The 14075-nt window shown below is 30.2% G+C and overlaps 1 protein-coding gene across 1 annotated transcript; it reads right to left on the bottom strand.

Annotated features, from left to right (window-relative positions):
• Window positions 1-258: 258 nt before the first annotated feature.
• Window positions 259-2990, bottom strand: LOC130955889 (transmembrane ascorbate ferrireductase 2). Its single transcript, XM_057882884.1, has 4 exons — window positions 2728-2990; window positions 2199-2247; window positions 1089-1288; window positions 259-690 (listed from the first exon to the last, which is right to left on the bottom strand). Exons 1-4 carry the CDS (start codon window positions 2872-2874, stop codon window positions 388-390), a joined length of 699 nt encoding a protein of 232 aa, XP_057738867.1. The 5' UTR covers window positions 2875-2990; the 3' UTR covers window positions 259-387.
• Between the last annotated feature and the right edge of the window lie 11085 nt (window positions 2991-14075).

Below are 14075 nucleotides of genomic sequence, written 5' to 3'. Positions count from 1 at the left end.
AAAGATGAATTAAGACTTTTATTCATTTTTCATTCACTTTATAACTTTAATCATAAGAAATCAATATTTTTACTTCCATTTTAATAATATCAAATTCATTCTTGTTTTCTTTCATCATATGTTTACATGAACATGTTAAAAATAAAAACATGCTATCAAAATAAGAGTAACTATATCAAACTTTATGTCTGACTTGGGTGATTCCTATGCACAAAGCATCCAGACACTCATTTGTCCAAGGTAAAATAGCTAGGTAAATTGAACAGAAAATAAAGCCTGTATACATGTTTAAAGAGTTTGTTCATACATCCATGTAATGTTGTATTAGACAGAATACACATGTTTATGTTTCTTTTGTTTTTTTTCAATCATATACACTCAGTATAGTTATTCATTTCCTCTTGTGGTTTCTGATTTACCACCAGATGGAGCAACGATTCCAAGAATAACAAAGCCGCCTAAAATGACAATCAAGATGCCTAAAGTATTGACCAGCAGTGCTTCGCTGGAATAGCGCGATATAACATTGTTTGTCTGAAGGAATGTCGCCTTTTCCAAAATACCAGTAGCAGCAGTAGCTATAGCCAAACCATAGATATAGATCCCAAAGAACACATGCCATGGCAAAAGCGCAGCTCTGCTATTCCTTGAACCTCCAGGATACCAAAATGTCACAAATCCGGCAGCCCACTGATAAACAAATATAGCAAGAAGTCAAATATCTGAATCTGTGTTCTGAAGTAGAACAAAATATCTGGGTCTTGTGAGAAGTTAAAATTCAAGAAATAGCCTCATCTCTAACAGGGATAAACAAGACAATTAAACTTGAGAGTTCACCTAAACCCCTGGAGCCGAGTTTAGGTAAACTTGAATCGTAAAGCTTAATTCATAGACATGTAAAATTATGCTGGTAAAGTCATACACTTGATTTTGAGAACCTAAACTTGTAATCTTGTAAGATTTTTATGAGTTAAATGAGTTTGAGAATAGCCGGTGAGTATATTATCCTCACAAAATCCCACCAAGTGGGAGTCTCGTGCATTGGATTCTCCTAATTGATCTAGTTATATAACAAGTAATAAAGATACCTGGATGGAGAATAGGAAAAGGCATGCAAGGCCCAACCAGGAATGCAGGCTGTAGAAATTGTCAATGCCCTTGTCAATGTGAAACTTCCAAGCAGCCCAGACACCAATTAAACTCAAAATTAAAGACAGAAACTGCAATGTGAGATGCACTGTTTTTCTGAAGCTTTTTGTTCCAGATAATGTCTTGTATGCAAGCATCCCTGCAAAATGCAATAATAAACATAAAATAAAATAAAAAGTTCAAATTAGGAACAAACATATAGAACTCACAATTCACAACAATCAAATTAGTAAGGAAATGCTTGGAATTTAAACCAACAAGTTCATTCGGCATGGTTATTGCCCATTTTGAGGCCTCTGAAACATTTGTTCTAGTCTTGCTCTGCCATTTCCATGAAACAGAATATTCTACGAAACAAAGTGCAGTTCTCAGGTCTACAAGCATATGACAGGGGATGACTCATAAGATACGAAAATGTTTAATCCAAGTTGTAAATGTCAAATTACTATGACAATGATTAAAATCAATCCGTATTGATATTTTTCATTCATTTTTTACAAGTTAAAAACTAGGCACTGAAGTAGTATTTCTTAAAGGACAGGATTCATAAATGAATACAAAACATGTAAAGTGTTAATTGAGCATCATGTTTGTTCCAGAGCAATTTCGTACAAACATGACACTTGTTTGTTAAAATGAGAAAGGCTAAAAGAACCAAAAGTTCATCATCTTCAAATGTCAAAACCAAGGGCAACTGACAATCAAACAATGAAAATATCATGGATCAAAGATTATGACCACTAAGTCAAATGCCAAATGGGTATTGAACAATGCTCGCGAATCAATAATTCTTAAATATTAGCACCAAACGTCAAAGGCGAACGTGATCATTTATTGCATTAAACAAATAAAGGAAACAAGCAATTAGATTACTCGAACCAGTTAATCTAAACCCGCAAATTTCATTTATCTTTCCATTAATTGAGATTACTGCAAATAATTATCGTGATATGATCCTACAAAGTTTTTGAAAAGAGGTTAATATGCACATACTAAACAATTAAGCATATATGTCCTATCTCAGAGAATAGAAAAGAAAATCCAGTTACCTTCACCATTGATCAGAACAAGCCCAATCACCATCAACACTGGATGGACCTGCAGAACACAAAAGAAAAGCGAGTTTAATAAAAGTATAAAACCATACATAATAGCAATTCTCACATAATGTTGAAAATGCATAACAAGCTTACATCAAAGAAAATGGAGCTAAATTAATAATAAGTAATAAAATGGTCCAAAAACGAAGGATAATTGCATAATCACATAGCAAAAGTTTTCCATGACAGTCAAAATTAAGGTTACATTACCCTTCTCATTCACCTTCCCGATTCCTGAAATTTTCAGCAACTCTTTCAAAAGCAGTAAATAAGGCTCAGAAGATATTTTCACCAAACAGCAAAGAAAACAAGAAAATATAGATATTAATGACCAAAAACGAAGGATAATTGCATAATCACATAGCAAAAGTTTTCCATGACAGTCAAAATTAAGGTTACATTACCCTTCTCATTCACCTTCCCGATTCCTGAAATTTTCAGCAACTCTTTCAAAAGCAGTAAATAAGGCTCAGAAGATATTGAAGATGAGATCTTTGTTGTCAGAGATGAGAGCGAGGCCTCCTCTGAAATGAAGCGTCCAAATGAGAAGAAGAACGGTGACGGCGACGCCAAACGCTCTCACAGTCGTGAAGATCGGGAACCTCACCACCGGTGGAGCCGCCATTTCTAGAGAGAGAGAGAGAGAGAGAGAGAGAGAGAGAGAGAGAGAGAGAGAGGGTTTTGGAAAATTTTCGTCTGGTTTTTGAGGTTTGAAGAAAGAAGAAAGGAGGGAGTGTTGAATCTTGATGAAGCAAAGCAACGCATATACATATTATTTTACTTTTACAAAATGTTAATTAAATTTAGTTGGAGGGTCAGATGCAATTATTTTTAGGATGGTTAGATAATTGGGACAAATTTAAATAATTATTTAAAAAATACACGTAAAAGATAGGCAAATTTTTTGAAAAGACTTTGTGGCCATTCACATGTGTATATTTAATGTCTTATTGACTTTTTTTTTTTAATTAAGAATGAGATTTAAATTCGACATCTCTAAGTGAATATAAATAGATTATGTCATTTGAATTATATTTTATTATTGATTTGTATTGTTTTATTGTTTATTATTTATATAATAGACATAAAAATTTAAAAGTTTAATTAACATGTATTTTGATGATACGTATTAAAGTTACTATTCATATAAATTTTTATATTTTTATTTTAATAAATATATTAAAAATTTAAATAATTTTTTTAATTTATAATCTTAACATATGTTATGTTATTAAGAAATATCAAATCCTAAATTAAATTTTATTCATAACTCTTCAATGATTAAAAAAAAAAATTTGTGATTCTATGCATAGGTTATACTTCTTCACATGGAATGGCTTACAGATCCAAGTCGCTTCCCATAGCAGATGTGCTTTGCTTTCCAATCCAAAAAAAATGTATATTATTCTATACTCGCATTGGATTCTCACTATTATTTTAAATTGAAATTGTTTTATTTTTATTTTGTTTTTTTTAAGATAGTATGTTATATTTCATTAATTATTAAAAAATAAAATACAAAGATATCTAAAAATAGGACATTATAATAAAATGTGGAAATTTTCTAAAAACACTACACTGAAGGTATTCATTCAACCGTGTATGGTCGAAAAATAAAGAAAAATCTTAAAGAAAAAAATGATAAATCAAATTAAACGCAACTAAGAGCTTGCCTCATGGAGATGACGACTTAAACTGGAAGTTCTTTGAATTTCACAGAGCAACTTGACAGAGCTTATTAGAATGGCAGACGGCATAGATGTAGAACTTTCAAAAATCAACTGGTTGCGAGCTTTCCAATAATTCCAGCAAATGATGACAAGCAATTGAGGATTACGGTCAGCATTCTTCAACGGGTTAAGTATCTCTGTTGATGCAGTCCACCATGTCCAAAAGTTGTTAGAACTCTGAGGGGAAGACAGTCACGAGGATAATACGTCTTTAATTCTAGAGCAATCAATCAAACAATGAGTGACTGTTTCCGTTGCTTCATGACAGCAGAGGCATATTGGTGATATAGATGGGATGCGATGATGAATCTGAGCAAGTACCGAAAGTCGACCATGGAGAGTTTTCCAGATAAATAGCTTTAGATCAATCCACGGCTTTTTATGTTGCATATAATTAGGCCAAAGCTCCAAAGGCGGATGGTAAAATAAATAGCCAAATTTGTATGTTCAAATTTTATTGCAATTTGTCCCTACTCTGCTGAATTTTAACCGACAAAATCATGTTTGCAACATCTTGGGAAAATAATTCTCGAATGAAATTCTGATTCCAATTCCTATTTCCACAGTAATTAGATCTTTAACTTTTAGAGCCAACTCAGAAATAACTGTCTATTTGTCATGTAAGAAATCATTAAAGAATACGGCGGAAGTGAAGAAACCAAAAGAGAAATAAATGAGATTGTAAAAGGCAAAAGGATATGACGAAGTAAACCCAAAATGTGAATGCAAAACCAAAATATGAATAAACTCTTAAGATAAGAGTAGTAAAAAAGTCTAAATTAAACCTTCAACAATTGTATAAATATAAAGAAATAATAGGACTTATTTTACATTATAGAAATAAAGTTGTAAAATCCCTAAGAGTGAGCTAATAATAAGGGGACTCAGGTGGTTTTCATGAGGTAATGAATTAAAACCCTCGTAACCACAAATATTTACAAAAGAATTATGATGTAACCAGTTCTGTTTAAGCAGGAAACACTATACTACTATGCCAGCTCTAGCTTATCTTAAGCACTTATTCCATTCTTTTTTCTATAGAAGCTCTTGGACAAAATTTTTTCCACTTCCTCAAAACCTATGTATTAACTTTACAAATTAACTAGAAGCATGCAGAATGGATAGCTATGCAATTCGAATCTAGGCGGAGAGCTGCAGTTGTGGAAACCATCAGAGGTCAATGATGATATAAGCTTTTTGTGCCTTCTATTAAATTTAAAAGTTTAATTAACTTGTATTTTGATGATACATATTAAAGTTATTATTTATATAAATTTTTATATTTTTTATTTTAATAAATACATAATAAATATATTAAAAATTTAAATTTATAATTTTTTAATTTATAATCTTAATATATGTTATTAAGTCACATCAACTCCTAAATTAAATTTTATCCATAACTCTTCAATGACTAAGAAAATAATTTTGTGATTCTATGCATAGATTATTCGTCTTCCCATAGCAGATGTGCTTTGCTTTCCAATCCAAAAAAATGTATATTATTCTATCCTCCCATTGGATTCTCACTGTTATTTTAAATTGAAATTGTTTTATTTTTATTTTGTTATAAATACATAATTGCATACCTCCTCATTCTTTAATGATAATCCCTTCATCCTTTGGAAACAAGCAAAGTGTATTATTTTATAAAAAAACGAAAACTGAAGAAACCAGAAAAGAAATAAGAGTCAGTTTGGCTAAATAATTTAAATAATTTTTTTTAAATAAAGAGATTAAAATATGAGGATTTTTATTAATAGCAACTTATAAATAAGTTATTTTGTATTTAGATTTTTATTTATAAAAGTACTTATTTTAAAATTGTAGCGTTTGAATAAACAATTCAAAAATATAATTTTTTTTTCACAAAAAATGAATATTAAAGCAAACGATGATAACAAATACTTTTTAATATTAAATGTTGATTTTCTATAACCTAATCACTAAGATTATAATTATTTAGGCAATTAATTCTTTATTTACTCTCTTATTAGTTCATTTTTTAGATAAAAACTGGTTCTTTTACTTTATCTTCACCTATAACGGTGTTCTTGTATATGGTAAATAGTAATAAAATTTTAATTCACAATAATTTTGATGGCAATGCTAAATAAATTATTGTGTAGTTAAAATTTGTTGGTTTATTGTGTATGATATGGTAGATAAAAATAAAAAATAAATGTGAAATGTGTGTCAATATATATTTTATTGGAGTAAAGAACTTATTATAACTAACTATAAAAATAATAGCAATTATATAAAAATAAAATCAAATGAAAAAAATAAAATTTTAAAAATTTAAATTTATGATTTTTTTAATTTATAATCTTAACATATGTTATTAAGACACATCAAATCCTAAATTAAATTTTATCCATAACTCTTCAATGATTAAAAAAAAAATTTTGTGATTCTATGCATAGATTATACTTCTTCACAAGGAATGGCTTACAGATCCAAGTCGCTTCCCATAGCAGACGTGTGCTTTCCAATCCAAAAAAATGTATATAATTCTATACTCGCATTGGATTCTCATTATTATTTTAAATTGAAATTGTTTTATTTTTAATTTGTTATAAATGCATAATTGCATACCTCCTCATTCTTTAATGTAATCCCTTCATCCCATGGCAACAAGTAAAGTATATTATTTTATAAAAAAATGGAAACTGAAGAAACCAAAAGAGAAAGAAATGAGATTGTAACAATGGCAAAAGGATCTGACGAAGTAAATCCAAAATGATGCAAAACCAAAATATGAATGAACAGTCAAGATAAGAGTGGTATAAAAAGCCTAAATTAAACATTCAACAATTGTATTAATATAAAAAAAGAATAGGACTTATTTTACATCATAGAAATAAGGTTGTAAAATCCCTGAGAGTGAGCTAGTAATAAGGGGACTCAGACGGTTTTCATGAGGTAATGAATTAAAACCCTCATAACCACAAATATTTACAAAAGAATTATGATGTAACCAGCTCTGTTTAAGAAGGAAACATTATACTACTGTGCCAGCTCTAGCTTATCTTAACTTCTTATTCTTCTTTTTTTTTTTTTCTATAGAAGTTCTTGGACAAAATTTTCTTTATTTCCTCAAAGCCTATGTATTAACTTTACAAATTAACTAGAAATCTGAAAGACTATGTATTAACTTTACAAATTAACTAGAAATCTGAAAGATTGTGTACATTTGCTTGTTGTTGATGACATTCCTGTTAAATTTAATATAAGGCACAAAAAGCTTATATCATCATTGACCTCTGATGCTTTCCACAACTACTGCTCTCCGCCAAGATTCGAATTGCATAGTTATCCATTCTGCATGCTTCTTCAGATCCCTGCAAGATTGAGATGAACATCATGAAGTAAATATTTAATGCAATAAAGTATGGAAGCTAGATTCTAGGTTGTGAAGGGGAAAGAAGGAAAAAAAAAATAGTGTAACACACATGCAACGCGGGACGTGACATGGCGAATCTCTACAATTCCTCGAGTGCATAGTTAACGCCAGCCATGCCTTCTTACAGATTTGGCATCCCCCAGCAACTCGAACAGTGCACTTACTTGCATGATAGAACAACATTTTGATTTGAAGACAGTTTGGTAAGAGCAGGGTTGAGTTTTACTCGAGCGACATCGAGAAGCATGCTGTAAAATTTTAGTTCTCCATCAATTCTAGATTCCTTGACCGAGAAAGTGTTATTGAAGAGGTTCGACTCAACTTATGTGGATGGCAATTAGCACTTCTCTCCTTATAGCATGCTGCGCAGGTAGTGAATTCTGGGCAAATATCACATTTCCAGCTATGTTGGAATACATTGTGTTTAGAGCAAATGCTACATGTTTCGGCAATAGATGGAGGAGTAGGAGCCCTTAGATGGTAGAGGATCTTCATGGAGGAATACTTGGCACCGGGGAGTGTGTCAAACTGAAGCTGATTCTTCTGGCAGAAGATAGGCCTATTCTCAAATAACTCATTATCAAGGATGGTGTCATTCTCCTTGGTATCCAAAGTGGCATCATCCATGAGAACCTGAATTGAGAACAAATAGGAATATTTTTAGTTTTTTGCATTAAATCAATAAAAACAACAAAAATCGTATAAACTTCGCTTCATGTTTAGGCAGTCACCTGACATAATATATGCTTCTCCCCACTAACTGAAGTGTGCAAGTCAGCGGTGTGGCATCTCAAACATTGACACATGTTAAATGAGGATCGGTCCTTTTATGTCTTATCCATACAATCAAAGCTTTACTTTTTCATTCTAAATTCTGCATATAAATAGGATATTATCTATTTACATGAGAGTGTTTATTCTGCTAATAGGAGTGGCTGGGTAAAGATAAATCACGGAGTGCAATATATATATAATTGAAGAATGTTAGGACGAGCAATATTTGTGATTTGTAGTCATTAAGTAGTCATCAATGATGTTTTTAAGGGTATGTGTAGTTGGGAGAATTATAAATAATTTCTAAAAATTTTAAAATGGGAATATCATATGCTCATGTTTGGTTCAAAGTTTGAAAAACTATTTCCAAGCAAATTTGATTCCAGAAAATCAAAATACCATCATTTCAATTTCCACCTTCTCTTTGGGTATATTTAATTCCTTTGGGAATAGAATCTTTGTAACAAAGTAATTCTTGAACCACACACACCCTAATGATATGGAATTACTCACTTTTTTTTACTGGTCAGAATTTAATAAAGTTGCTGGTCCCCTAGACTTTTCCTATATAATTTACATAGATGAACGATTTCAGGGACTAAAATTGGTGAATGGACTAATTTGGTGCGACATTCAATTTCAGAGACTAAAATGAGTCACTTAATGCAAAGTGAGAGACTAATTTGGTGCATCTACAACGATGACATAATGGATGACACGTGAACGAATACTGTTGCGACATGTGGCACAAACGGACACGCGGCCAAATAACATTGTGACATGTGGCACAACTATCCACATCAGCATGCCACGTGTCACTGATCACCACATCATCATATCATTATACATGGCTAAATCATGGAGTGACACGTGTCACTTACCGTTCACGTCATCAAGCCACGTCATCACGTCGTTAATGAAAATGGGTCAGAGAATAATATGGTGCACTTTCTCTCAATCTCAGGGACGTAATTAGTGCAATTAGAATCTCAGGGACAAATTTAGTATACGAGGCCAATCTCAGAGACCATTTTAGGATTTAACTCGACATTTTTATCTTTTTTGTCATCTAACCAATCTTTTTTGCTATAGTGGCTACCAAATAGCTTTATTTATATATGCTGTGATATGACTCTTTTGATGACATAGTAAAAACTAAATGATAAATTATTAAATTTTACTAATAATAAAAGAAGATTTATAAGTGATTTAGAATTTTCATTCTCTATTTTCCTTTTCTAAAATTTATTTCTAATATAGTCCTAGTAGTTTTTTCTCAGTTCCATCCCTTGATCCACATCTACTTTTTGAAAAAGGAAGAAAAAGAACAAAAATTGTAATTCACTTGTAAATTTTTTTTATTCAAATTTAACAAATTTAATAATTTATCATTTAATTTTTAATGTGTCGTCATCAAAAGAATCACATCACACAATACACAAAGTCATTTAGCAGTTATTATCGCTGAAAAGGTTGTTTAGATTACAAAAAAGTAAAATGACAATGATATTTGATATTGGTGTGTACAGATGACTTATTAAAAAATTAGAATGTACATTTGTTCATTATGTAAAAATTTATGTATACTTTTATCCATTTTTTCTATTTTATTTTTACAAAATGTTAATTAAATTTAGTTGGATGGTTCAGATGCAATTTATTTTTAGATAATTTAATAAATTTAAATAATTATTTAAAAAATACACATAAAAGAGAGGCAAATTTTATTTTTTATTTTTTTAAAAAGACTTGGGGCCATTCACATGTGTATATTTAATGTCCTCTTGACTTCGTATCGTTTATTATACTATATAATAGGCATAAAAATGTAAAAATTTAATTAACTTGTATTTTGATGATACATATTAAAGTTATTATTTATATAAATTTTTATATTTTTTATTTTAATAAATATATAATAAATATATTAAAAATTTAAATTTATAATTTTTTTAATTTATAATCTTAATATATGTTATTTAATCACATCAACTCCTAAATTAAATTTTATCCATAACTCTTTAATGATTAAGAAAATAATTTTGTGATTCTATGCATAGATTATTCGTCTTCCCATAGTAGATGTGCTTTGCTTTCCAATCCACAAAAAAAATGTATATTATTCTAGGATTTGGATTTTCTAAAGTTTGAATTTCACTCTAGATAATAAAGTATGATCTCTCACCATTTATTTTGTAAGTGGGACCAAGAGTAAATATGATAGAGAAACCATTCAAAGGTAGCAGATCATACTTTATCCTCTAAAGTAAAAATTTAAAATTTAGAGGATCCAAATCCATTATTCTATACTCGCATTAATTGGATTCTCAATATTATTTTAAATTCAAATTATTTTATTTTTATTTTGTTATAAATACATAATTGCATATCTCCTCGTTCCTTAATGATAATCCCTTCATCCCATGGCAACAAGCAAAGTATATTATTTTATAATTTATAAAGAAATGGGAACGGAAGAAACAAAAGAGAAAAATAAGGTTCAGTTTGTCTAAATAACTTAAATAAATTCTTTTGAAAAAAGAGACTAAAGTATGAGGACTTTTATTAATAATAGCAGCTTATGAATAAGTTATTTTGTATTTGAATTTTTAGTAATAAAAGTACTAATTTTAAAATTGTAGCGTTTAGATAAATAACTCAAAAAATATTTTTTTTCACAAAAAATGAATATTAAAACAATGATGATAACAAATACTTTTCAATATTGAATGTTAATTTTCTATAACCTAATCACTAAGATTACAATTATTTAGGCAATTAATTCTTATTTGCTCTCTTATGAATTCCATCTTTTAGGTAGAAATTGGTTCTTCTACTTTATCTTCACCCATAACGGTGTTCTTGTATGTGATAAATAGTAATAAAATTTTAATTCACAATAATCTTAATGGCAATGCTAAATAAATTATTGTGTAGTTAATGTTTGTTGGTTTATTGTGTATAATATGGTAGATAAAAATAAAAAATAAATGTAAAATGTGTGTCAATGTATATTTTGTTGGGGTCAAGAACTTGCTATAACTAACTATAAAAATAATAGCAGCTATATAAAAATAAAATCATATGGAAAAAAATAAAATTAAAAATGAGATTTTATACCACACACAATGTTAAATACAAATTTAATAATAAAAATAGAGAGGTAAAATAATAAAACAAAAATGAAAGAAATATATGCAATAAGTGGTTCAGATAGAACATTGTCTTAAAATGGTGGTGAATGATGGACATTTTTTTACAGATAAATCATTACGTGAAAATGATGGTGGAAGATCAATGTTTCTGGCAGATGAAGCTTGGGTGAAAATGGTAGTGGGAGGCCAGTATTAAAGAAGAGAAATCATATATTTCAACTTTTTCAAAAAGTTATGAATTAACTTTTCAGTAAGTCAAAATTTTTTTTAAAATAGTACAAAATGAATTTTTTCATATTTCAAAAATAACTTCTATTTCTCAAACTGTCTCTAAATGAAATTGTAATAATGGTAAAAAGATCTGACAAAGTAAACCCAAAATGTGAATGCAAAATCAAAATATAAATGAACAGTCAAGATAAGAGTGGTATAAAACGCCTAAATTAAACCTTTAACAATTGTATTACTATAAAGAAAGAATATGACTTATTTTACATCATAGAAATAAGGTTGTAAAATCCCTAAGAGTGAGCTAGTAATAAGGGGACTCAGTGGTTTTCATGAGGTAATGAATTAAAACCCTCATAACCACAAATATTTACAAAAGAATTATAATGTAACTAGCTCTGTTTAAGCAGGAAACACTATACTACTATGCCAACTTTAGCTTAGCTTAACCTCTTATTCCATTCTTTTTTCTATAGAAGCTCTTGGACAAAATTTTCTTCACTTCCTCTAAGCCTATGTATTAACTTTACAAATTAACTAGAAATCTGAAAAACTATGTATTAACTTTACAAATTAATTAGAAATCTGAAAGACTATGTACACTTGCTTGCTGTTGATGACATTCCTGTTAAATTTAATAGAAGGCACAAAAAGCTTATATCATCATTGACCTTTGATGCTTTCCACAACTACTGCTCTCCGCCAAGATTCGAATTGCATAGCTATCCATTCTGCATGCTTCTTCAGATCCCTGCAAGATTGAGATGAACATCATGAAGTAAATATTTAATGCAATAAAGTATGGAAGCTAGATTCTAGGTTGTGAAGGGGAAAAAAGGAAAAAAAAAATAGTGTAACACACATGCAACGCGGGACGTGACATGGCGAATCTCTACAATTCCTCGAGTGCATAGTTAACGCCAGCCATGCCTTCTTACAGATTTGGCATCCCCCAGCAACTCGAACAGTGCACTTACTTGCATGATAGAACAACATTTTGATTTGAAGACAGTTTGGTAAGAGCAGGGTTGAGTTTTACTCCGAGAAGCATGCTGAAAAATTTTAGTTCTCCATCAATTCTAGATTCCTTGACCGAGAAAGTGTTATTGAAGAGGTTCGACTCAACTTATGTGGATGGCAATTAGCACTTCTCTCCTTATAGCATGCTGCGCAGGTAGTGAATTCTGGGCAAATATCACATTTCCAGCTGTGTTGGAATACATTGTGTTTAGAGCAAATGCTACATGTTTCGGCAATAGATGGAAGAGTAGGAGCCCTTAAATGGTAGAGGATCATCATGGAGGAATACTTGGCACGGCGGAGTGTGTCAAACTGAAGCTGATTCTTCTGGCAGAAGATCAGAAAGTTAGGCCTGTTCTCAAATAACTTATTATCAAGGATGGTGTCGTTCTCCTTGGTATCCAAAGTGGCATCATCCATGAGAACCTGACAAATAGGAATATTTTTATTTTTTTTTGCATTAAATCATTAAAAACAACAAAAATCGTATGAACTTCGCTTCATGTTTAGGCAGTCACCTGACATAATGTATGCTTCTCCCCACTAACTGAAGTTGCGAGTCAGCGGTGTGGCATTGAAACATTGATACATGTTAAATGAGGATCGGTCCTTTTATGTCTTATTCATACAATCAAAGCTTACCTTTTCATTCTAAATTCTGCATATAAATAGGATATTATTGTTATAAGTATAAAGTGAATGATGATTGACCATGTATCATTTAAATGACTTCACTTTCTTAAAGTGAAGTGTCATATTACCAAGGAAATTATATTTAAAAAAAAGAGAAAAAAAATGACTCTTATACATGTATAAATAAGAGGTTAAGCTTCCGTAGATGACACACTACAATTAATAAAAATTCTCTCTTTTTATTTATATTGTCTATATATAAAATTCTCTCTCTCTTTCTTTCTTCGTACCTTAATACATATATATTCATCTCTTTTATATTGAGATAATAATTGTGCTTAATATTGTTATCTAATTATATTTCTTTACTTTATGTTTGTTACCTCTTCCTTATTTATTTATTTCACAACACGTTATCAACACAAAGCTCTAACGAAATTTTAGAAAGACTTCAGGTAATAAATTTTCATTATGTCAAAGCTTTTTTATCTTGAATATAATACTTTTGATATATTTGGAAACAATTATTTATCAAGGATACTAGATGCTAAAATCCATCTTGATTCAATGGATCTTAGAGATACCATTGAGGCTGAAATAATACATCCGAGAAGGATAAAGCCAAAGCCATAATTTTTCTTCGTCGTCATCTTGACATATGATTGAAAAAATGAATATCCCACATTAAAAGATCTTGCAGATCTGTGGAAAGACCTTGAAAAAAGGTACAATCATCAAAAGACGGTGATACTTTCTTAAGCTCGATATGTTAGAGAAAATTTTCTCGACTTTTCATGTCTCGAATGTGCTCCTGCAGCAGCAGTATCGAGAAAAAGAATTTAAAAAATATTCTGAGTTAATTTCTTACTTTCTTGTTGCT

Source organism: Arachis stenosperma, chromosome 10 (genome assembly GCF_014773155.1).
Source record: "Arachis stenosperma cultivar V10309 chromosome 10, arast.V10309.gnm1.PFL2, whole genome shotgun sequence".
NCBI classification, from domain to species: Eukaryota; Viridiplantae; Streptophyta; class Magnoliopsida; order Fabales; family Fabaceae; genus Arachis; species Arachis stenosperma.
The sequence above is the reverse complement of the archived record's forward strand: the minus strand, read 5'-3'. Positions and strand labels throughout refer to the sequence as shown.

Coding starts and splice junctions, on each gene's coding strand:
- LOC130955889 (XM_057882884.1), bottom strand. CDS start 2,874: ATGGCGGCTCCACCGGTGGTGAGGTTCCCGATCTTCACGACTGTGAGA. Junction 2,248..2,727: donor ACAAAGATCTCATCTTCAAT/ATCTTCTGAGCC, acceptor TGTGTTCTGCAG/GTCCATCCAGTGTTGATGGT. Junction 691..1,088: donor TTTTCCTATTCTCCATCCAG/GTATCTTTATTA, acceptor TTTGTTTATCAG/TGGGCTGCCGGATTTGTGAC.